Source organism: Lithobates pipiens, unplaced genomic scaffold (genome assembly GCF_037356315.1).
Source record: "Lithobates pipiens isolate NorthernLeopardFrog02 unplaced genomic scaffold, aLitPip1_a1.2 Scaffold_44, whole genome shotgun sequence".
NCBI lineage: Eukaryota > Metazoa > Chordata > Amphibia > Anura > Ranidae > Lithobates > Lithobates pipiens.
Genome location: NW_027507870.1, coordinates 4,205,673 through 4,231,968, shown reverse-complemented (window position 1 = coordinate 4,231,968; position 26,296 = coordinate 4,205,673). Strand labels below are relative to the sequence as shown.

Below are 26,296 nucleotides of genomic sequence, written 5' to 3'. Positions count from 1 at the left end.
GTACCCCGGATACACTCGATTGGAGTCTTTTACCACGAATGTTCTCCTGCATCCTCAACGCACCATCTACAGACTCTACTGCACTGCATTGGATTTCGTACGTCAAACCTGTAGGTAAGCTGTCTGGCTGGACAATATCTATATCCACGATGCGATCCCTAATAGTTGGTGAACTTACACTTGGACTTTGTCATCATCTCCTGCTTAATTTTTTCCTTTTTTCTTTTTTCTTTTTGATGGTGCTGTGCTATCTTGCTTTTCCTTTTCTAATTATTGGTATATTATTTTTCTGTCTTTTCCCAAGTTTTCTTGGATCTCTGTATACCTGATAAACCAGCTGCATGATGAGTGTATCCGTTCAGTTTGACATGCTTTATAGATTTTCGTTTACTGTTGTTTGCTTAATAACCTTCTCGTTCGATCTATGCATGAATACCGCATAACACTGTATATTCACTGAATATCTGGCTACGAACACTTGTTCTCTCTGAGGCAACCCTCGCGAGGAGAATCGATCCCACTTCATTCATTGAATATACAGTTAACTTGCACCTCAGTATGTATGCTCCCAGACCCTGATTACTCGCTCCAAGAGTTGTTATAAAGACTGCCTTCGGTTTTCATGCTTATGTTCTAGTTTGGATTTGTAGAGTACGGCAGTGGTCATCAACCCTGTCCTCAGGGCCCACTAACAGGCCAGGTTTGTAAGATAACTGAAATACATCACAGGTGATATCATTTGCTGCTCAGTGATTGCAGTATTCTAGTTTGCATCTCCCCAAGGTAATACATAAAACCTGGCCTGTTAGTGGGCCCTGAGGACAGGAGTTGATGAACACTGGAGTACGGTATTAAGAACTCACATCCGATCCCTCATAGTTGTATTGTGCATCTTCCTGATTAGAAGTGCCTCTCTTCATGATCTCTTTGTGGAATCTACCCACTCCCCGTACCTTTACATAACAATATCTCCATTTTCTTCCATGTTTGTGTATTTCCTCTCATGATATCTTTGTCGCCACAAACGAACTGATACCCCTCCTTCTCCCTTCTCGACCTCAAGGGACATGGAGCATATCCCATCTTTGTCGGGTTACCGAACACTCTCCACCACAGGAATCTCTATGAGATCCACCTGACCTTTACTGGTATTATTTACTGTCGGGAAGTTTCTAATAATACTTCCGGACCCCAGTTGTATTTACACCCCAAAAACCCACCTTTTTTGTCACATACTATCTACAATACACTTACCTTTGATCAGTCCTTCTACTGTCGTATCTGATCCCTCACCTCCCCCCTTCTTCTTTTTTTTCTTTCTCTTTTCTTTCTTTTTCTTTCCTGTAGTTTATTATCCTACCCTTCGCATTCCCTTTCCCAACCCGTAGGTTTTCTGCTACTCGCCGTCTATTTCTCTGCTGGTCACTTACGATTTTGTTCATCATGCCCTCCCAGCACTCGATACGCACGCCACAATTTAGATCTCTCAAGATAGTATCTCTAAATGCGAAAGGTCCTAATACGCCCGAAAAAAGATCTCAACTTCTGGCCCATATGAAATCTATGAAAGCTGATATCATTTTTATTCAGGAAACCCATTTTAGCTCTCAGGCCACGCCTAAATTCTCCAACTTACACTACCCTCAGGGTTATCACTCCACCACTCCGAATTCTAAAACGAAGGGTGTATCCATTCTCATATCCAAGCGGACTCCCTTACAAATTATTGATACCAAGATCGATGATCATGGTAGGTACATTTTTCTTAAGGGCTCAGTACACGACAAACCGATTACATTAGCAAATATATATAGCCCTAATTCGGCACAAGTCCCCTTCTTTAGGTTAATCTCGAATCAACTGGCTACTTTTCAATCAGGTATGTTGATTCTAGGGGGCGACTTTAATGTCCCCCTAGATCCTCTGATTGACACCTCGACCGGTTCCTCTACTCTCCCTTACAGGGCCCTAAAACAAATTAGACTGACGCTACAAGATCTACTTCTCCATGATACTTGGAGAACCCTTCATCCGACCGAAAAAGACTTCACCTTCTATTCTAACCCTCACGACAAATACTCTAGACTTGACTACCTTTTCTTAACCCAGACTGATCTATCCTATCTCAAACATGCGACTATAGAACCTATGGTCCTGTCGGATCATCACCCTATTTCGATCACTCTGACATTCCCTGAGACTCATGACCACACATATATCTGGAAATTGGATCCAAGTATCCTGACTGACACTATTCACACTTCTCAACTCCGACAATGTCTCACAGATTATTTCACTGAAAACACTACCCCAGATACCTCTTCTGTCACTCAATGGGCAGCTCACAAAACTGTTATCAGAGGGAAACTCATATCCATTTCTGCTGAGATCAATAGAGAACGAAAACGTCGCCTATCCGATCTTTTCATGCGTCTCAGAAAGTTAGAGACAGCACACAAATGTACGCTGGCTGAGCAGACCCTCCACGATTTACAAGCAATTCGTTCCTCCATTCGTGAGGAATTGGGGAAATCTATCCGGAAAAAATATATGCTCTCTCAGAAACTCTTTTACCAGTTCGGCAATAAAAGTGGTCATCTTCTAGCCCAAGCCTTGAAAGCCAAACGGTCGAAGACGATTGTACATTCCTTACATACTTCCACAGGTAAAAAACTCACATCGAACGAAGAGATAGCCAAAGAATTCGAATGCTTCTACTCTAATTTATACAATCTCAAAAACTCTGATGTACCCCCCCTAGCTAAACTTCACAGACAACGAACGATGGAGGGATTTTTACACCAATCCTGTCCCAAAATTCAAAACCCAGACATCATATCCTCTCTAGAGGACCCGATTACCCCTTTAGAATGGAAGACCGCCCTTAAGCAGACCAAAACTGGAAAGAGCCCAGGCCCAGATGGACTGCCCGCGGTTTATTACAAAACCTTTTCGGACGTTCTCTTAGATCCCTTCTGTAGAGCCTTCAACTCCATTTCAGACACTACCCCCCTTCATCGGGATATGCTAGAAGCCCATATAGTGGTAATTCCGAAGGGTGACAAAGATCCAACCAAAGCTGAAAATTATAGACCTATCTCACTACTTAATGTTGATTTGAAACTTTTCTCTAAAATTCTTGCTAACAGAATTCTTCCTCTTATCCCTAAACTGATCTCTTGTGACCAAGTCGGATTCGTCCCTGGCCGCGAGGCCCGGGACAATACGATTAAAGCCATTAACTTACATCACTTAATCAAAACCTCTGGACAAAAAGGTTTTTTCCTTTCTCTTGACGCGGAGAAGGCATTCGATAGGGTAGCATGGGATTACATGCACTGTGTTTTGAAAACCATCGGATTAGGACCTCGCTTTCTCCGCTTTATTGATGCCCTATACATTAACCCGAAAGCGAAAATCAGAGTGAATAATACCTTATCGAATGCCTTCTCCATACGAAACGGGACCAGACAGGGATGTCCCCTGTCCCCTATTCTATATATTCTCACCTTGGAACCTTTCTTAAATAGCTTAAGATGTAACCCAGATATCACTGGAATTAAATCTAAAACAAAAGAATACAAAATCGCAGCGTACGCTGACGACATCTTACTATTTCTCACCAATCCCCTTATAACGATTCCATCCCTTTTAAAAGCATTTGGCTCATTTAATACCTTGTCCAACCTAAAAATTAACTTTAGTAAATCCTATGCCCTCAATATCTCTCTACCCCATGAATTGGCCGAACAATGTAAACTTAACTTCCCATTTCAATGGACAAATGAGACTATTACCTATCTGGGCATACAACTCCCAAAAAATTTAGACAACCTGTACGCTAAAAACTACCTACCCATCCTACATAAGATATTGTTGGACTTAAAACTATGGAACAAACCAATCTTTTCGTGGTTCGGTAGGGCTGCTATCCTCAAAATGAACATCCTCCCTCGCATCCTGTATCTTTTACAAGCCGTCCCGATTAAACTCCCCATAGCTTTTTTTAAATCGTACAAACGAGCATGTACGAATTACTTGTGGAATACGCACAGACCCAGAATTAGCTATCACCAACTCTCCCTACCCAAAGCCAAAGGTGGCATAGGTCTCCCTGACATCGCTAACTACTACAAAGCCACTCATATGACGAGGATAATTGACTGGAACATCCACTCACCTTACAAAGATTGGATTGCTCTAGAAGCTTCGTTCGTAGACTCCCCTCTTCGACATCTTCCATGGGTACAGCGTTCACACATGTTCGCTTCGACTAAATCCCATCCATTAATAGCCCCAACTTTACAATGCTTCTCTACTATATGCGCTCAAAAGGAAATTTCATCTAATCCTGGACCAATGACTCCACTGAAACAGAACCCACTCTTCCCGCCAGGCATGCACGAATCCTTCCTTGTTAAACATTGGACTAACGATCCGATTCTCATTAACTCCTTTTACAACAAAGGAAAACTGCTCACAGCGACACCACAAATCTCAGAAAATTTACAAATGCCCCCAATCCCCATGTGGACCTACCAACAAATTAGACATTACCTGCAATTCACAAATAAACAAAGTGACTGCACTAGATCCCTGACTCCCTTCGAGAAACTCTGCACCTCACAGACCCCCCTGACTCACCTCGTTTCTTCGACTCATTCACTTCTATTTCAAAATTACAATCCTGGCACTTCGTTGGCTTGCAAGGCTTGGGAGAAAGACCTGGAATCTTCCTTTTCACAGGAAGAATGGGAACGTATCTTTCTACATATTCATAAAGGTTCGCTGAACGTATCAACACAGGAAAATGGATATAATTCATTTTGAGGATAGCAGCCCTACCGAACCACGAAAAGATTGGTTTGTTCCATAGTTTTAAGTCCAACAATATCTTATGTAGGATGGGTAGGTAGTTTTTAGCGTACAGGTCGTCTAAATTTTTTGGGAGTTGTATGCCCAGATAGGTAATAGTCTCATTTGTCCATTGAAATGGGAAGTTAAATGGATATAAACTACAATGCCGCTGGTACCGTACTCCTGCTCTGATCCACTCCTGGGATGCAAAGACTCCGGATACATGCTGGAGATGTCACAATCCGGGTGGCACCCTCCTACACTTGTGGTGGCTTTGCTCAGCCATACGTCCTTTCTGGCAGATAATACATAGGAAAATTGAAAAAATTACGAGCTCGACAATACCCTTCTCTCCAGCACTTTTCTTGCTACATCACGATGCCCACTCTAGCACGCCTTACCGAAAATCTCTCACACTCCACTTAATCAGTGCAGCAAAGCAATGCATCCCAATCTATTGGAAGTCTCCTACCATCCCTTCCATTGCAGAATGGCTTCGTAGAGTTGATAAGATAGCAAACATAGAAGAACTGATCCACATTCATGCTGACACTAAGACGAAGTTTAGCTCCAAATGGGCACCTTGGATCCACTTTCGGACTACTGCTGACTTTCACGACCTGTGTCAGGCTGGCACTTACCGAACCTGATGAGTCCGCTTGGGCAGAGGGTGGTCTCCTGTACGTGTCCGACTTACAACCCCTGATAGAGCAGACAGGTGGCTGAGAGTGCGGAGTGGTAAGAGAGCCTGTGATATGGCTCCAGGAGCAGGAACTTGCAGGAAGCTTCCGGCAGCAGGTGTGTAGATAGGACACAGGCAAACTGGGTACAGAACAGGAGCAGAGCAGGCAAGTCCGGGTACAGGCAGGGTACGGCAACAGGCGGGCAGCAGAGGCACAGAAGGAGCAGGCAAAAGAGAGGTCAAACAGGCCGAGGTCAGATGCAGGCAGAGGTCAGCGGTGTCAAGGGAAAGCCGGGTCGTCAGGAGATAAGCAACAGGAACACAGGATACGAACAACGGGACAGGAACCGAGAAGCTGTTGATCAGGCAGCACCTGGGAGATGTCAGTGGCAGACCTAAATAGGCCGTTTGGCGCCAAGCACCGCGCGCACGCGCGCGCCCCCGAACGCCGGCAGACACACCAGCGGTACCCGAAATGCCCACCACAGCGCGCTGACGCGCACCAGCGCCAGCAGGGGCACGTGAGGGCACACACCGACGCGCACCAGCGCCCACAGGAGCGCGCAACACCGCACGCACAGGAACACGCACCCCAGCACGCACCGCAGGACATCGGCGCGCACCAACACGGGCAGCACCGCGACCAACCAGGTAACGACCCTGACAGTGCCCCCTCCCTAAGGGCAGACTCCGGCTGCCCAGGTGAGCCGATCTGGAAACCTGACGGTTCTTGAAGGCCCGCAAAAGTTCCTGAGCATGTAGATTGTCCTCGGGTTCCCAGGAGTTGTCCTCAGGTCCATAACCCTTCCACTTGATGAGGTACTGGGTTACATTACCCCTCTTCCTGCAATCAAGGATTGCTTCAACCTCAAACTCCTCTTCATTGTTCACTATAACAGGTTCGGGTGGGTCGGTGGTGCGGTCAGCAAAGGGATTTGGGGTAACGGGCTTCAGTAAGGTCACGTGAAAGACCGGGTGCACTCTAAAAGAGTCAGGCAGGTTAAGTTCATATGCCACTTCGTTTATCTTCCTTTTTACAGAAAAGGGGCCCATGAATTTAGGGCCTAACTTCTTGGAAGGACAGGCCATCTTAAGGTTGACTGTAGATAACCATACTTGGCTGCCGGGAGCCAGAACGAGTTCTCCCCGTCTCCTTTTGTCAAACGCCCGTTTATAGCATTCCTGGGACCGGGCCATGGTTTCCTTTAGGAGTTGGTTGTTTTTAGAAAAGAAGTCCAATGTCTCGGAAACTGCCGGAACAAGGCATTCTGGGACTGAGCTGGGCAAGAAGGCTGGGTGGAAGCCGTAATTGGCAAAGAACGGTGTCTGGTTGATGGCGGAGTGCAAGGAGTTGTTATAAGCAAACTCCGCCATGGGTAGTAGCGAGACCCAGTCATCCTGCGAGAAAGAAGAAAAACAGCGGATGTACTGCTCCAGGGACTGATTGGTTCTCTCCGTTTGTCCGTTTGTCTGGGGGTGATAAGCGGAGGAAAAGGCCAGTTCAATTTCAAGAGACCCGCAGAGCGCTCTCCAAAACCTCGAGGTGAATTGGGCGCCTCGGTCGGAAACAATACTTGCCGGGATCCCATGCAGCCTTACAACTTCTTTGACAAAGATCTTGGCCGTCTCCATAGCCGAGGGAGTGCCCCTCATCGGGAGGAAGTGGGCCATCTTGGACAGCCTATCTACGACAACAAAGATAGTAGAGAACCCCTCGGAAAGGGGGAGTTCCACGATAAAGTCCATCAAGATCATTTTCCACGGTCTCTCAGGGACAGGTAAAGGTTTCAGTAGGCCCCAAGCCCGCGTCCGGCTGTTTTTATTTCGGGAGCAAGTGCTGCACGAGTCCACATAGTCCTTGCAGTCCTTAAGAAGTTGAGGCCACCAAAAGGTGCGCTGAATCAGTTCGGCAGTCTTTCGGGTACCAAAGTGTCCGGCCATCTTATGGTCATGGCAGAGTTCCAACACGTTTACCTTCAAGGCTTCAGGGACCACAATCTTGCCTTTATGCCAGAACAACCCCTCACTACAGCTGACCTCGGGGCTCGGGGGCATTCCAACAGAAGCCTGTCTGATCCGGGAGATAAGGTCCCCTTGGAGGAGCAAGAAGTTCCCAGAAGGGAGAATAGTATCAGGAGGCCGAGTCTCTTCAGGGATAGAAAACATACGTGACAGGGCATCCGGCTTGACATTCTTAGAGCCAGGTCTATAGGTGATATGAAATTGAAACCGGGAAAAAAAAAGAGCCCATCTGGCTTGCCGTGGTCTAAGTCTTTTGGCAGTTCTCAAATATTCCAGGTTTTTGTGGTCGGTGTAAACCAGGATGGGATGTGCAGCACCTTCCAATAGGTAACGCCACTCCTCCAGAGCCGCCTTAATGGCCAGAAGTTCTCGGTCCCCAACATCATAGTTCCTTTCGGATGATGACAGTTTGCGAGAAAAGAACGCCACCGGGAAAAGAAGGGCCTTGGCACCCTGCCGTTGGGATAACACCGCCTCCACAGCGATTTCCGAGGCATCCACTTCCAGAACGAAGGGTAAGGCTGGGTCCGGATGTTTTAGAATAGAGGCAGAGGTGAACAGCATCTTAAGTTTTTCGAAGGCCAGCTGTGCCTCAGGGGTCCAAGAGAATCGGGTACCCTGCCTGGTCAGTTCGGTGATGGGAGCAATAATCGCAGAGAAACCCCTGATAAATTTCCGGTAGAAGTTGGAAAAACCGACGAAACGTTGTACGCCCTTCCTGTCCACAGGTGCAGGCCAGTCCAGGATGGCAGATACTTTTTGGGGGTCCATCTTGATGCCCTCCACAGATATAACCAGGCCCAGGAATTGGATGGACTGGCGTTCAAACTCGCATTTTTCGAGTTTCGCGTAGAGCCCGTGTACCCTGAGACGAGCTAGCACACTACGGACATGTCTACGATGGTCTTCCAAGGATGAGGAAAAGATTAGGATATCATCCAGGTATGCAATTACGTATAGATCCAGGTAGTCGCGAAAGATGTCGTTGACAAAATGTTGAAAGGTTGCGGGTGCATTACACAGCCCGAAGGGCATGACAAGGTACTCGTAGTGCCCAAAACGAGTACGAAACGCTGTCTTCCACTCGTCTCCTTCTCGGATACGGATTAAATTGTAAGCTCCGCGAAGATCCAATTTCGAAAAGATGACTGCAGACCCCAGCCTCTGGAACAACTCGGGTACTAGGGGTAAAGGGTAACGGTTTTTGACAGTTATCTTATTCAATTCCCGATAGTCAATGCATGGACGTAAGGAATGGTCCTTTTTTTCGACGAAAAAAATGCCAGCACCGGCAGGGGAAGTAGACGGACGGATAAACCCTTTCTTTAGGTTTTCGTCAATATACTCCTTCAGCGTGCCTAACTCCTGTTCCGTTAATGGAAAAATTCTCCCAAAGGGGACTTCGGTACCTGGTAACAGTTCAATAGGGCAGTCATAAGGCCTGTGGGGGGGAAGAATGTCTGCGCCTTTTTTGCTGAAAACATCCACAAAGTCCTTGTAGGGTTCCGGAACGGTCTGAAGCAATTTTGGATCGACATCCAAACAGAGAAGTTGAGAGGAGTTGCATGTCGGTCGGGCCAAGCAGTGTTGTTGACAGTAATCGGAAAGAAACTTGATTTCTCCTGTGGCCCAGTTAATGCTTGGATTGTGGGCCTGCAACCAGGGTATCCCCAGGATAATTGGAAACAAGGGGGAGGAGATGGCATCCAGACGCAGGTGCTCCTGGTGACAGGTGCCCATAGTAGCCAGCAGAGGAACAGTCTCTTGAGTGACAGGACCGGAACTAAGGGCGGAGCCATCGGCTAGATGTACAGCAAGCCCCTGAGCCTTGGGTATGAGCGAGATGTGATGGTTGGCAGCGAAAGTCAGATCGATAAAGCAGCTGCATGCTCCGGAGTCAATGATGGCTGACACTGGAAAACTCCCTCCTGGAAGCTGCAAAGTGAGGAGAAGGGCAAGGTGAGAACTGGGTTTTCGTAGAACAGAGGCACACGTGAAGGAAGAGGAAACACACTTACGTGTCTTGTTGGGGCAAGCCCTGACATAATGCCCAGGTTCACCACAGTAGAGACATAAGTTAAGGGTACGTCTGCGCTGCTTTTCTTCAGGGGTCAACGAGGGCCGGAGTAACCCGAGCTGCATTGGTTCCGGAGCTTCCAGAGCGGGAGCAGAAGAGGTAGAAGAGAACTGACCAGCAGAACTGGGAACCTTGGGGAGCACCCAGGTGGGACGGAAGTGGCTGGAGGACCTCTCCGACCGGCGTTCCCTTAACCGGCGGTCAATCTGAATGGAGAGGTTGACTAACTCATCCAGGGTTTGTGGTATTCCTACCCGTGCCAACTTATCCTTAAGGGGGTCAGAAAGTCCCATCCGGAATTGGTGACGCAAGGCGGCGTCATTCCAATCCGTGTCGGAGCTCCAACGGCGAAACTCCACTGCATAGTCCTCGGCCGCTCTGCGACCTTGTTGGAGAGAGTGTAGTGCGGCTTCTGCGGTCGCAGTCAACTGAGGGTCCTCATAGAGCTGAGACATGGCCAAGAAGAAGTTGTCAAGGCTATCCAGGGTTCCAGATTTCTGCTCCAGTAAACGATGGGCCCAGGTTTGAGGCTCGCCGGACAACAGGGATATCACAAAGCCCACCTTGGTTGCCTCTAGAGAGAATGTCCGGGGCTGCAGTGCGAAGTACAGTTCGCAGGAGTTGCGAAACGCACGATACTTGGTGCGATCGCCGGAAAACCTCTCGGGTGTAGGTACCCTTGGCTCTGGAGGAAGCATCACTACGGAGGGTGCAGATGAAAGACCGGTGGGGGAGGTTCCTTGAGGGTTAGATGAGGAGGACAAGGCTTGGACTTGCTCCTCCAACCTTGAGTAGCCATCCTGGAGACTCTTCACGGCTTGGGTCAGACCGGCCAAATGTCTGCATAACTCATCCATAGGGGAGGCCCCCTGCCCGGACTCAGTCATGGCTGCCTGATACTGTCAGGCTGGCACTTACCGAACCTGATGAGTCCGCTTGGGCAGAGGGTGGTCTCCCGTACGTGTCCGACTTACAACCCCTGATAGAGCAGACAGGTGGCTGAGAGTGCGGAGTGGTAAGAGAGCCTGTGATATGGCTCCAGGAGCAGGAACTTGCAGGAAGCTTCCGGCAGCAGGTGTGTAGATAGGACACAGGCAAACTGGGTACAGAACAGGAGCAGAGCAGGCAAGTCCGGGTACAGGCAGGGTACGGCAACAGGCGGGCAGCAGAGGCACAGAAGGAGCAGGCAAAAGAGAGGTCAAACAGGCCGAGGTCAGATGCAGGCAGAGGTCAGCGGTGTCAAGGGAAAGCCGGGTCGTCAGGAGATAAGCAACAGGAACACAGGATACGAACAACGGGACAGGAACCGAGAAGCTGTTGATCAGGCAGCACCTGGGAGATGTCAGTGGCAGACCTAAATAGGCCGTTTGGCGCCAAGCACCGCGCACACGCTCGCGCGCCCCCGAACGCCGGCAGACACACCAGCGGTACCCGAAGTGCCCACCACAGCGCGCTGACGCGCACCAGCGCCAGCAGGGGCACGTGAGGGCACACACCGACGCGCACCAGCACCCACAGGAGCGCGCAACACCGCACGCACAGGAACACGCACCCCAGCACGCACCGCAGGACATCGGCGCGCACCAACACGGGCAGCACCGCGACCAACCAGGTAACGACCCTGACAACCTGATTCAAAATCCCTCCTGACTAACCTTCGCATATTTAGATACCCGTAATTAGCACTGAGTACCCCCTGGGTTTCCTACCACACGACACCTCAACCGTCCACCCTAAAAGGGTGTTAGTTCGTAGACGGCGAGTAGCAGATCTCCTGAACCCCTGTCTGATTCTTTTACCTAAAGACACAACCTCCCCTCTCTCTGCCCTTTCTCACTCGTTCTTTATCCAGTCTCTCTTTTACATAGTTCCCTCTCCCCACCCTTCTCTCTACAAGGATACGCATCTCCAGAATAGAAGGTGTAAACCTATAACATCCCCCCTTACCTCCTTCTCGATCTTTCCTTACCTCGACACGTTCTTTGTTGTCGCGGTCGGGCAATCCAACTTTAGACCTGTTGATCATAGTACAACTCTACACCTACGCAATCAAACGATCTGATTTTATCTGCATTTGGAATCTCTTCCATAGATTTCTACATCTTGTTAACTGTTTACTTAGACCTAAGGTTCCATTCTACATCTACTGTATAACCATATCCAATTTGTTTGTATTATTCTTGCTCAACATGGATTGCCTGTTCTATATATATATATATATATATATATATATATATATATATATATATATATATATGTGTTATTATTCTTCTGTATGATGTATTTTGAAAACCAATAAAAACCTTTGGAAAAAAAAAAGAATGATGACAGAGAGAAGGAGGGGGGGAAGAATGGAAGAGGAGGATAACAATGGCAGAAGGGAGAAGAAGGGACATGGATGGAAGAGGAGGAGAATGATGACGGGGGGGGGGGGGGGGGGGGCAGACATGGATGGAAGAGGAGAAGACAACTGTTGTCTTAATTCTTTCTGGTGTTTGAAGTACACTTGTCAATACCAAAAGTTAGTAAACTAAAGCTAGGACTGCAGTGCAGCACCCAGAGGTGTCCTCTTTTGGCCTATCAGCACACAGTATAGCACAGTGAAGAAATGTTCGAGGTTGTGTGAGCTCTATGTAAGAACAGGTTAGGAGCCTCTTCTGATTAGGTTGAACTAAAAGGAATGTTTTCCTCCACCATATAAATATTTCTGACATCACTCACATTTCACGGCCAGGCCAATCACCACCATTGAGAGGACAAGACACAGCGGCAGAGAGACCAGAGCAAGATGCAGACAATGCTTCTGGAACCCTAAAACACAAAAATGGGAGATTATTCTAAAGACTGTAACATGAGGGTGCCATATGCAGAAACAGTTGGAGAAGTCTCATATTTAAAAGTGATTAAGAACCTTTAAAGCCAAAATATAAAAATAATGTGTAGGCTGGAGTATCCCTAAGCAAATTTGGTATTTGCAGGTAGATTGTAGCCTACATAAGATCTGCTTATGCTATCTGTCTGGTACAAGACATTTATGTTTCTGCATGGTACTAGTGTTCTCCTGGAGATAGAATTAGAAGATACATTGTATTGGGTTAGAAATATTTATTCTGCTTTGGCCAATCACTCAGAGGCTTATGGTGGTGATGTAGGCTTGGAAAGTGGATACTTATTTAGGAAGCTTTTCTTGGATGGCCCTTGCCTTTGAGGTTCTCCCTAGAGAGGACATGAATGAGGAATGTCTTTGCCTCCCAGGTCTTCCCTGGAAAGAACATGAATCAGGAAGGTCTTTGCCTTCCAGATCCTCCCTGAACAGAACATGAATGAGGAAGGTCTTTGCCTTCCAGATCCTCCCTGAAGAGAACATGAATAAGGAAGGTCTTTGCCTTCCAGATCCTCCCTGAAGAGAACATGAATGAGGAAGGTCTTTGCCTCCCAGTTCCTCCCTGGAGAGGACATGAATAAAGAAGGTCTTTGCCTCCCAGATCTTCCCTGGAGAGGACATGAATGAAGAAGGTCTTTGCCACTCGGGTCTTCCCTGGAGCGGACATGAATGAAGAAGGTCTTTGCCTCCCAGATCCTCCCTGGAGAGGACATGAATGCAGAAGGTCTTTGCCTCCCTGTTCCTCCCTGGAAAGAACATGAATCAGGAAGGTCTTTGCCTTCCAGATCCTCCCTGAAGAGGACATGAATGAAGAAGTTCTTTGCCTCCCAGATCCTCCCTGGAGAGGACATGAATGCAGAAGATCTTTGCTACCCAGATCTTCCCTGGAGAGGACATGAATGAAGAAGGTCTTTGTCACTCGGGTCTTCCCTGGAGAGCACATGAATGAAGAGGTCTTTGCCTCCCAGATCCTCCCTGGAGAGGACATGAATGTAGAAGGTCTTTGTCATCCAGATCTTCCCTGGAGAGGAGATGAATGAAGACGGTCTTTGCCTCCCAGATCCTCCCTGCAGAGGACATGAATGTAGAAGGTCTTTGTCACCCAGATCTTCCCTGGAGAGGACATGAATGAAGAAGGTCTTTGCCTCCCAGATCCTCCCTGGAGAGGACATGAATGAAGAAGGTCTTTGCCTCCCAGGTGCTCCCTGGAGAGGACATGAATGAGGAAGGTCTTTGACTCCCAAGTCCTCCCTGAAGGCTCTTAGCTTGAGGGAGGAAGCGTTATGTTCATATATTTGTACATCTGAGATTAAGTTTGTCTAAAGCATCCTAATCAGGTCTATGGCAGGGGCAAATGATCACCTAATAACATATCACAGGCTTCAAGTGCAGAGACACACCTCAGCCTCGGGTGGAACTGATGTATACCATCATGGACCATCTACCTGAAACCCGAAGAGGCAGTCGGCTCATAATCATTGAGGAAGGCCAAGAAGGAGGTGCGGCACCCAAGTTGTGACACCTTAACAGTGAATCGCAGCAGTACAATGGTGAATCCACTAGACAGGTGATTATGTGAAACAAAGACAAAAGAAATAGGGGGGGAGTGAAGTTCCTTTTTAACTCTTTTGAATATCAAACATAAGCACCAGTGGGGGGTGGGGGGGTTTACATATACTATAGAAGCTGGGAGTGTGTGCATATCTGAAACGTTGACTGTCGGCTCTCAGGTGGAAGCAATCCTGTGGCTGTACAGCAGCCTGAACGGTTTCAGAAAATGTCGTTGATGCAACCCCAGCCTCCTCCCCCAAGCCTCCTCCCTGCCATATTCACTACTGTCCCACTTGCAGGCTCAAGACCCTCATGGTGGTTCCACCGGGTAGAGAAGAGGGAGACCAGTGAATGTGCATTTGCTGATATGTCCTATCTACAATGAACACAGGATTAATGTGTATTGTGTGACTTGCTCTTTTGGCTGTCACTCTTCCTATCCGCAGAAGAAGATAATGAAGCACAATCTGCACTCCATTAACTTCTGTAGAAAGCAAGTGAGATATCAGGGATCTGTTAGACCCTTTATGCCTCATTAAAAGAACATGTTATAGCAAAATGCTACCACATAGGGGTCTTTAAGTGGAGAAAAAAAGTGAAAGGTCCCTCCCTTAAAATCAAAACCAGAACCTTATCCAGGCATGTAGCCTGGCTGGCCAGGAAAGGGAGGCCAGTGAGCATGTGCCCCCTCTTCTTGAACCATATCGGGCCACATACCCTCAACATTGGGAGTGTTCATTGGCAGGGGGGTGGCGAAAGTATTAGAAACCTCCCACAATGTAAATCCAAAATCAATCATGCCATCCATCAATATATATCCATCATCATTCATGATGAGCAATGCCCTGCTGAAAGGAAGACATGTGCTACTATGACCCTCTACTGCCGCTAACCTTGTTACAAATGACAGTTCCCCAGCGCTGCTGCAATGTCAACACAGAATTGGGACCCAATGTGGTCATGTCTTCATCTATTTCAGCACCGAATGTATGAAATCCTTGTTTGAAAGCTTGGAGTAGGACAAAACAATGACGTCACTTCTTCAGCCTCCCTCCATTTGAAAAATTGTGTAACGTTTGGGGTGGCTTACATTTTTGGCTAAATTTTCTTTTAAAAGAGAAATTGTCAGAATTCATTGGAATCTTATGCCAATTATGTGTAAAGAGTTGTCAATCAGATTTTTTTCTCAGCCCCACTTTGCATTTTACTCTTCAGAAATGTTTGGGCATGGCATGAGTTCCTCAAATGGATTGTTTGAATATCTATCAGGATGGAGTACTTTGTTTGGTTTAAATGAGTAAAGTGAAGAAATCAGCCAGAGTATGACCAAGTATGACATATATTAAACATTTATATTGAGCTTTCTGGTTTATTTCTGATTAATTTATTCCACAATTGTGCTCAGAACTCCTCCCTCGCTGTTGTTGCTCTTCACTTTACTTACATTCACATTCATCATAAATGTACAACATCACAGCACACCTCACCTGCCATCAGCCGACGGCCTCTCCCCTTAGCAGGTGTTGGTGGTGATCTCTCCCTTCTAGGTGGCTGCGGACCAGTGACATTCTCATACATGTCATCCCAGTGATTAGTGTGATCCTCAGGGGTGGAGCCTGAAATGAAACAACATCAGATATAAATATCTGATAGGGTGCCATGTGCTGTAGATCCCTTGGTGCCCAACCTGTGACCTGGAGGCTGCATGCCGCACTAATTGCCACTTTCTGTGTGGCCCTCAAGGCCCCTGCAGATGGCAGCCCAGTTTCCCTCTATAATAGCAGTGATTGCTAGCAGTCTTGTGTAGTGTGTCTTTGGAACAGTCTATGTCTCCTGAAGCATAATCTCCAATGGTCAACAATTACTATAGTATGTCTACAGTTTTCTTGCCTATCGTGTTTGGCCATCTCATGTTGGCTTGTCTGCACTCTTTTGGCATCTTTTGTGGCAAGCAAAAAGTCTTTGACCATCTCTAGTTTAATGTCTGCAGTCTCTGACCATATCATGTGGCATGTAAGCAGTCTCTGACCATTTCTTGTAGTATGTTTGCATAATATGCCCATAGTCCTTGACCATTTTCTGTTGTATGTCTTCAGTCTCTTAACGTACCATGTTGGCTTGTCTACACTCTTTGGGCATCTTTTGTGGCAAGCACAATGTCTTTGACCATCTCTAGTTCAATGTCTGCAGTCTCTGGCCATATCCTGTGGCATGTGTGCAGTCTCTGACCATCTCTAGTAGTATGTCTGCAGGCTTTGACCATCTCAAATAGTATTTCTGCATAACATGCCTGTAGTCCTTGACCATTTTATATTCTCTGACCATCTCATATTGGCTTGTCTGCACTCTCTGGCCATTACTTGTAGCATGCCTGTAGTCTTTGACCATCTACTATTGTATGCCTGTAGTCTTTGACCATCTCCTGTTGTATGTCTGTAGTCTTTGACCATCTCATATTGTGAATGAATGAATGAATGAATGAATGAGTGAATGAATGAGTAACTTGTATAGTGCTACAAATGTGAACTTAATCGCCTCAAGATGCTTTTTGCCGCCAGTGTCTATCTGGGTCTTCAGAAGAGATGGGTCTTGAGCTTCTTCCCGAAGGCCAGATGGTTTTCTTCTGAGTGGATGTTTATATAGTGCAGTCATTTACCCCGCAAGGTCCCGACACACTTACAAACACATACACATTGTATGCCTGTAGTCTTTGACCATCTCATGATGTATGCCTGTAGTCTTTGATCATCTCACGTTGGCCTGTCTGCACTCTCTGGCTTTCTCGTGTAGAAGGCCCGTAGTCTTTGACCATCTTCTGTTGTATGCCTTCAGTCTTTGGTTATCTCTTGTAGCAAGCCTGTCGTCTTTGACTATTTCCCTTAGTATGCCTGTAGTCTTTGACCATCTCATGTTGTATGCCTGTAGTCTTTGACCATCTCATGTTGTATGCCTGTAGTCTTTGACCATCTCACGTTGGCCTGTCTGCACTCTCTGGCTTTCTTGTGTAGCAGGCCCGTAGTCTTTGACCATCTTCTGTTGTATGCCTGTAGTCTTTGACCATCTTCTGTTGTATGCCTGTAGTCTTTGACCATCTTCTGTTGTATGCCCGTAGTCTTTGACCATCTCACGTTGGCCTGTTTGCACTCTCTGGCTTTCTCGTGTAGCAGGCCCATAGTCTTTGACCATCTTCTGTTTTATGCCTTCAGTCTTTGGTTATCTCTTGTAGCAAGCCTGTAGTCTTTGACTATTTCCCTTAGTATGCCTGTAGTCTTTGACCATATTTTGTTGCATGTCTGATGTCTTTGACCATATTCTGTAGTATTACATTCACTGAATATTATGTGTGACCCTCTGGCAATGTCATGGCCAAAACACAAGGCCCCCTATATCACCAAAGTTGACCACCCCTGCTATAGGTGACCCTGTATGGCGAATGGAATATTGTATATTCTGTATCAAATTGCAAACATTATAAATGATGACTCCTCTAATGACTGGAGCTCACTGGACAGCCAAGACTACTGGTGAAACTTCAACGACAGGCCTGCTACATGAGAAAGCCAGAGAGTGCAGACAGGCCAACGTGAGATGGTCAAACACTAAAGGCATACAACAGAAGATGGTCAAAGACTACAGGCATACTAAGGGAAATAGTCAAAGACTTCAGGCTTGCTACAAGAGATAACCAAAGACTGGAGACATGCAACAGAAGATGGTGAAAGAATACAGGCCTGCTACATGAGAAAGCCAGAGAGTGCAGACAGGCCAACGTGAGATGGTCAAACACTAAAGGCATACAACAGAAGATGGTCAAAGAATACAGGCATACTAAGGGAAAGTTGAAGTTTCGCCAGTAGTCTTGGCTGTCCAGTGAGCTCCAGTCATTAGAGGAGTCATCATTTATAATGTTTGCAATTTGATACAGAATATACAATATTCCATTCGCCATACAGGGTCACCTATAGCAGGGGTGGTCAACTTTCGTGATATAGGGGGCCTTGTGTTTTGGCCATGACATTGCCAGAGGGTCACACATAATATTCAGTGAATGTAATACTACAGAATATGGTAAAAGACATCAGACATGCAACAAAATATGGTCAAAGACTACAGGCATACTAAGGGAAATAGTCAAAGACTACAGGCTTGCAACAAGAGATAACCAAAGACTGAAGGCATACAACAGAAGATGGTCAAAGACTATGGGCCTGCTACATGAGAAAGCCAGAGAGTGCAAACAGGCCAACGTGAGATGGTCAAAGACTACAGGCATACAACCGAAGATGGTCAAAGACTACAGGCATACAACCGAAGATGGTCAAAGACTACAGGCATACAACAGAAGATGGTCAAAGACTATGGGCCTGCTATGCGAGAAAGCCAGAGAGTGCAAACAGGCCAACGTGAGATGGTCAAAGACTACAGGCATACAACAGAAGATGGTCAAAGACTACAGGCATACAACCGAAGATGATCAAAGACTACAGGCATACAACAGAAGATGGTCAAAGACTACGGGCCTGCTACATGAGAAAGCCAGAGAGTGAAGACAGGCCAACATGAGATGGTCAAAGACTACAGGCATACAACAGAAGATGGTCAAAGACTACAGGCATACAACAGAAGATGGTCAAAGACTACAGGCATACAACATGAGATGGTCAAAGACTACAGGCATACAACAGAAGATGGTCAAAGACTACAGGCATACAACAGAAGATGGTCAAAGACTACAGGCATACAACAGAAGATGGTCAAAGACTACAGGCATACAACATGAGATGGTCAAAGACTACAGGCATACAACAGAAGATGGTCAAAGAATATGGATCTGCTACGCGAGAAAGCCACAGAGTGCAGACAGGCCAACTATGTTTTGGAAAAGTCACCAAAAGAGCACCAATCTGAATTTATACTTACCCTAATGCATGTGACATCCAGTATATGGCAACAGCGCACACCTATGGGGAGCTCAGCCAATCAGAGAACAGATTCATCAGCAAAAGCACAAGCCGGGGTACAGAGGGACAATGTTGCCTGTGGGAGGTAAGCAGGGCCACTAATTCCCTACAATGAGCTTGATGCAATTACACTATATTAATGTATAATTGGGCTGTGTATCATGCTATGGCACAGGGCCATTAGAAATAGTGGAGCCCTGTACAGTCTGCCTGCTTATCTTTCCAAATGGACTGAGCCATCTCTGTTCTGCCATCATCCAGGGTCACCTTCTACTTCCTGGACTGAGATGCCGGCTAGAGATGACACAGATGACACAATCTTTTAAATCCTGGTGCCTATGCAATTCTTAACTGTGTTTGCAAATGTGTGACACAGATCAGCCAAAGTCTCTGACGGTAGCTCAAGGTTGGCTTTTTAATGGTAAAAGACGGAGCTTTTCTAAACCATCACTGTTTATTGTGACGTGTCAGAAACAAATTTAAAGTTATTAAAGTTTATTTATAGTTACTAACAGATCCACAAAATGCTGACAGACCTAGGGGAAGTTAAGCTTTGCAACAACAGCCAAGTTCTCCCAATGTGCTCTGCTTCCCTGTATACATGGTCCCCGGTTCTGTCCAGAGAAAAATTCCCTTCCCTTTTTTTTCTGTAAATATTTTCTTCTCCGTTCTGTAAATCTGACTCTAAGCATGGAAATAACTGAGACTGCATGCGCTATCATTGACCAACCCAACATCTACCGCTATGTAGATCTGACCTTATTGGGTGACTTAAAGGGTTGGTTCACCTTTCTGCACTTTTAACAAAAATCCCACTATGCTTCCCATACACCCCCCCCCCCCCCCCCACACACACACACACACACACACACATTGTGAAGCACTGTGCAGATTTTTATAAAGCTGCCTCTTTCTGATTGTATAACTCTATGTCCTGCACAGCCTGTCCTCACAAAGTTCTAGGTGGTCAACCTGCCCTCATCCCCTAGGTGGTCAGCCTTCCCCTGCCCTCTGGGTGGTCAGCCTCCCTTCGCCCTCTGGGTGGTCAGCCTCCCTCCATTCTTTGGGTGGTGAGCCTCCCTGTGGCCTCTGGTTGGTAAACCTCCCTCTATCCTATGAGCAAACCTCCCTCCATCCTCTGGGTGGTTAACCTCTTTCTGTCCTCTGGATAAATCTCTCTTCATCCCCTGGGTAGTCAACATTCCTCTATTCTCTGGTTAGACCTCCCTCCATCCTCTGGGTGGTCAACCTCTCTCCATCCCCTGGGAGATCCTCCTCCCTCTATCCTCTGGGTAAACCTCCCTATGTCCTCTAAGTGGTCAACCTTCCTTTGGGTGGTCAACCTCCCTCCACTCATCTCATCTTTTCTGCATCCACTGGGTGGTCAACCTTCCCGCATCCTCTGTGTGGTCAACTTCCCTGCATCCTGTGGGTGATCAACCTCCCTTTGTCCTCTGGGTGGTCAACCTCCCTTTGTTCTCTGGGTGTTCAACCTTCCTGTGTCCTCTGGGTGTCAACTAGGGATGAGCCGAACACCCCCCGGTTTGGTTCGCACCAGAACTTTCGAACGGACCCCAAATTCGTACGAACTTTAGAACCCCATTGAAGTCTATGGGACTCGAACGTTCGAAATTAAAAGTGCTAATTTTAACGGCTAATATGCAAGATATTGTCCTAAAAAGGGTTTGGGGACCTGGCTCCTGCCCCAGGGGACATGGGTCAATGCCTAAAATGTTTTTAAAAATGGCCGTTTTGGCGGGAGCACTGATTTTAATGACGATTAAAGTGAAAAAAAAAGTGAAATATTCCTTTAAATATGGTGCCTGGGGGGTGTCTGTAGTATGCCTGTGAAGTGCCACGTGTTTCTCGTGTTTAGAACAGTCCCTGCATAAAATGACATTAAATGGAAATAACATCATTTAAAACTGCTTGCGGTTTTAATGTTATATCTGGTTCCTGCAATATGGTTGAAAATCATTGAGAAAAATGGCATGGGTAGCCCTCCCTGCCCATTACCAGCCCCTTTGGGTCTTGTACGCATATTAAGGGGAACCCAGTACCCATATTAAAAAAAGGAAATGTGTGTGGCCCCCAGGCCCTATATACTCAGAACAGCAGTATACAGGCGGTGCAAACAAGACAGGGACTGTGTAGGTTTGTTGTGTTAAGTTGAATCTGTTTGTAATTTTCAACTGGTACATTTTTAAAGTGTAGCTCCAGTCAAAAAAACTATTTTTAAGCTTTTTGGAAAACACAGGGAAGGGTTATCATCCCTGTATAATTTGTTTTGTCGTCCATCTTTTTTCATCTCACTTGCTGTTGTCTCCTTCCGTTTGCAAGTAGGAGATGTTTGTAAGTTGGATGTTTGAAAGTAGGGGCCTGCCCTATATGCTCTGCAGAACTGGCGGAACAAGGTGTTGGTTTTGCCACAACATTGTAAGCCCTCAAAGTGACTCTTGGTGGGCGCTGGAGCGCCCTGCTGTGAACGATTATATCAAGAATTGTAATTACATGCCATTGTTGAACAGTGGTAGAAAAATTGACCTTTGATGGTTGTGGTGCTGGTGCCACAACACTATAAGTCCTCACAGTTACTCTGGGTGGGCACAGGAACGGGCCCTCCTGTGAAATATTATATCAAGAATTGTAATTACATGTCCCTGTTAAACAGGGGCAGAAAAATTGGGCCTTAGGCACTGGTGCTGGTGCCACCACACTGCAACCTCACCCATATACTCTATTTTTATTGCAGGAATTAGCCCTGCTGCAAAGCATTGCATCAAAAATTGTACTTAAACGCCCCTGTTAAACAGGGGAAGAAAAATTGGGCCTTAGGCACTGGTGCTGGTGCCACCACACTGCAACCTCTCCCATATACTCTAGTTTTATTGCAGGAATTAGCCCTGCTGCAAAACATTGCATCAAAAATTGTAATTAAATGCCCCTGTTAAACAGGGGCAGGAAAATGTGGCTGATGGCATCACCCAGAACCAGAAATGTTCTTCCAACATATCAGCGGAGGAGGAAGAGGATAGACAATCAACATAACAGGACAGTCACTCAGCATCAGCATAGGTAGTCTTGAAGGGATGTGATATTTCAAAAAAAAATATTCGGTTACATCAGCTTCAGGTGCTTGGTAGCTATGGGTGATCCAAGACTGATTCATCTTGATGAAGGTCAGTCGATCAACTGATTCGGTGGACAGGCGCACCTGTGATCGGTAACAAAGCCACCAGCAGCACTGAAAGTGCGTTCCGAAAGAACGCTGGATGCAGGACAGGCCAGTAGCTCAATTGCATACTGTGCAAGCTCTGGCCAGTGATCCATCCTCAAGACCCAGTAAGCCAGAGGATTTTCGGTGGGAAAGGTGTCCAAGTCTGACCTTGCCCCTAGGTATTCCTGCACCATGTAAATCAGACGCTGGCGATGGGTGCTGGAACCGATCATACCTTGGGGCTGCGGACTAAAAAATTGTCTGAAAGCATCAGTCAGACGGCCACCTTCTCCACCGCTCCTTCTGACCGATGCCTCAGCAACACGTTGTCCAGGACCAGGAGTTTGTAACCTCCCAGTCTCTGGGAACGCGTTGCACAGACCTTTCTGCAAGGCCTCCCGGAGATGTCTCATCCTCTGCTCCCTTTGCGATGGCAAGATAAGGTCGGCAACCTTACCCTTGTACCGTAGATCAAGGAGAGTGGCCAGCCAGTAATGGTCCCTCTCCTTGATCCGAAGAATACGAGGATCCTTCAGCAGGCTTTGCAGGATCAGGGAGGCCATGCAGCGTAGGTTAGCTGAGGCATTCGGTCCGGAGTCCTCTGGGTCACTAAGGACAACATGATCCGCAGCTACCTCCTCCCAGCCACGTACAAGTCCACGGGTTTCTTGGCACTGTAAATCATCCCTACAAGACTGCTGCTGCTGATGCTGAGTGCCAGCCTCCACCTCCATGCTGACACAATCATCCTCCTCCTCCTCTTCCTCCTCCTCATCCTCTTCCTGTGTGATGGGTGGCACAGCAGGAACACTGTCTGGATAAAGGGGGCCTTGAGAGGCAAGGAAGTCCTCCTCTTCCTGCCTCTGTTCTGCCTCAAGTGCCCTGTCCATTATTCCACGCAGCGTATGCTCCAAGAGGTGGACAAGAGGTACAGTGTCACTGATGCATGCACTGTCACTGCTCACCATCCTTGTGGCCTCCTCAAATGGAGACAGGACAGTGCATGCATCCCTGATCATGCCCCACTGGCGTAGTGAGAAAAAACCGAGCTCCCCTGACCCTGTCCTGGTGAAGTAGTCGCACACGTACTCATTGATGGCCCTCTGCTACGTGTGCAGCCGCTGCAGCATGGCCAACGTTGAGTTCCACCTGGTGGGCATGTCACATATAAGGCGGTTCTTGGGCAGGTTCAACTCCTTTTGGAGCTCAGCCAGCCGAGCACAGGCATTAAATGATCGGCGGAAATGCACACAGACTTTCCTGGCCTGCTTCAGGACATCCTGTAAGCCGTGGTACCTGCCCAAGAACCGCTGCACCACCAAGTTAAGGACGTGAGCTAACCAGGGCACATGGGTCAGTTGTCCCTGTCGGAGGGCGGAGAGGAGGTTGGTGCCATTGTCGCAAACCACCATTCCTGGCTTAAGCTGGCGTGGCGTCAACCACCTCTCGGCCTGCCCCTGCAGAGCTGACAAAACATCCGCCCCAGTGTGGCTCCTGTCCCCCAAACAAACCAGCGCAAGCACGGTATGGCATCGTTTTTTCTGCGTACTTGCGTAGCCCCTGGAACGCCTACGGAGCACCGCTGGTTCTGAGGACAGAGCACTGGAAGAGGCCATGGAGGAAGAAGAAGAGGAGGGGGTGGAGGAGAGAGGTGTGTCACAACCAATAGTAGCATTTTGGAGGCGTGGTGGCGGAACAACCTCTAACACTACTGCACCTTGTCCTGCATCCTTCCCAGCTGCCAGAAGAGTGACCCAATGGGCCGTGAAAGACAGGTAACGTCCCTGTCCATGCCTGCTGGACCATGAGTCAGCGGTAATATGCACCTTACCGCTGACCGCCCTGTCCAGCGAGGCAAGGACATTGCCTTCCACATGCCGGTAGAGAGCAGGAATCGCCTTCCGTGAGAAAAAGTGGCGTTTGGGGACCTGCCACTGAGGAACCGCACATTGTACAAACTCACGGAAGGGGGCCGAGTCTACCAAATGAAAAGGCAGCAGTTGAAGTGCTAGCAATTTATCCAAGCTAACATTCAACCGCTGGGCATGTGGATGGCTGGGAGTGAACTACTTTTGCCGGTCCAGCAGCTGGGGCAGGGACATTTGCCTGCTATAATCGGACGTGGGTGTACTGCTAGCAGAGTGCCCAGAAGCACTTGGCTGTGACACACCTAATTCTACACCTTCATTCCTCTCAGGGCAGGTTTCAGAGAGGACTGAAGGTCTAGTGGGGTTGAAGATCCCAGCTGATGAGGAGCAAGGAGAGGTCCGCTTTGTTCTTTGGTGTGGGTCTTTGAGGTACGCTTGCCAATGAGCTGCATGGCAGGTCAACATATGTCTGGTCAAGCATGTGGTGCCCAAGCGGCTGATGTTTTGGCAACGCGAGATACGCTTGAGACATATGTTGCAAATAGCAGCGGTGCGATCTGATGCACTCGTCTCAAAAAAGGCCCACACCAAAGAACTTTTAGAATAACGCGCAGAGGCAGCGCCCTGCACAGGCGGAGCTCTGCGGTGTGATTCAGTCGGTGTGCTGCCCCTAAGCTGGCCCCCGGAGGGCATCCTGCCTCGTTGGACATGTGCCTCCTCCTCCTCCTCCTCCTCTCTCCTACCAGGCACCCACGTGGAGTCAGTGCCCTCATCATCCCCTCCCTCTTCATCGCTGTAGCAAACCTGGCAATATGCTGCAGCTTGTGGAACATGACTGCCAGATTGCTGTCCTTCTTGAGCATCCTCTCTCTCTGCGCTAACGCTACTGCCTTCCTCTAGCTGAGTACCATCATCAGAGCCTACAAAACACTGGGCATCCTCCTGGAGCATGTACCCAACACTGTGCTCAAAGAGTTCAGGAGACTCCTCAGGAGGACGTGGTGGGTCTAGGGAAGGAGTCACTGATGATGACATTGAGATGAGGGAAGACGATGCGTTGGCAGCTGCTTTGCTAGTACCCTGAGACTGGGTGAGAGAGGATGAGGAGGATGAAGAGGGCTTGGTCATCCACTCTACCAAGTCGTTGGCATGTTGCGGTTCAACATGTCCAGCTGCCGAAAAGAAGGACAAGCGTGTCCCATGGCCACGTGCTGAAGACAATGCACCGCATCCACGACCAGCACTGTTGTCTCTAGACACAGAGCCTGCTTGCCCTCTTTTATTGGCTCGCGCCTGTCTGCCTCTCCTTGCTGGCCTTCCAGACATGGTAATGGCCTGAAGGGAGTTGGGTAAAACAGCAGTTGGGTAGTGTATATTGTGCTGGAGGCACACAACACCCACTAACTCCTGCAGATGCCTTTATTATAGAACACCAGAGATAAAGGGGTATACTGTAATGGAGTCACACAACACCCACTAAGCCCTGCAGATGGCTCTATTAGAGAACAGCAATAAAGGGTAGATACAGGTGTATATTGTGCTGGAGGCACAAAACACCCACTAACTCCTGCAGATGCCTTTTTTATAGAACACCAGAGATAAAGGGGTATATACAGATGTATACTGTGCTGTGCTGGAGGCACACACAACTTCCAATAACTCCTGCAGATGGCAAGTGGGCTCAAATAGAGAAGAGCTATGTAGGTGGATATAGCCGTGTGTACTGGGTACAGAGCACACAGACAGCACGCACAAGCTCCTAACACTACTGACTGCAAGCTCTATTATAAAAGATAGATCACTAGCTATATAGGTGAGGTGAATATAGCGGTGTATACTGCAGTCAGGGCACACAGACAACAACCACTACAGAAGAGCAAGATCGAAAATCGGCCGATAATGATCGGTGTATACTGTGTTGAAGGTACACAGAACACCCACTAACTGCTTCAGACGCCAACACACTACACAAGGCCGCCGCGCTGGCGGCCTTATATAGTGTGGGGCGTGTACTACACAGCCTGAGCTATGATTGGCCACAGGCATCCTGCCTGTGGCCAATTATGGCTCTCCTCGCTGCTGGCGCTGTGATTGGCCAAGCATGCGGGGTCACAGTGCATGCTTGGCCAATCATGAGCCAGCAATGCACTGCGATGACGCAGTGCATTGTGGGCCGT

The 26,296-nt window shown here is 47.7% G+C and overlaps 1 protein-coding gene across 1 annotated transcript in view; it reads right to left on the bottom strand.

Moving 5' to 3' along the window:
* The window catches only part of LOC143956900 (uncharacterized), a 53,315-nt gene that overhangs the window by 24,755 nt on the left and 2,264 nt on the right, over window positions 1-26,296 (bottom strand). The window contains exons 2-3 of the mRNA XM_077467070.1: window positions 15,561-15,689; window positions 12,360-12,449 (exon numbers count right to left, since the gene is read on the bottom strand). Coding sequence (XP_077323196.1) covers window positions 12,360-12,449; window positions 15,561-15,689 — 219 coding nt within the window. The remainder of the gene's footprint in view (window positions 1-12,359; window positions 12,450-15,560; window positions 15,690-26,296) is intronic.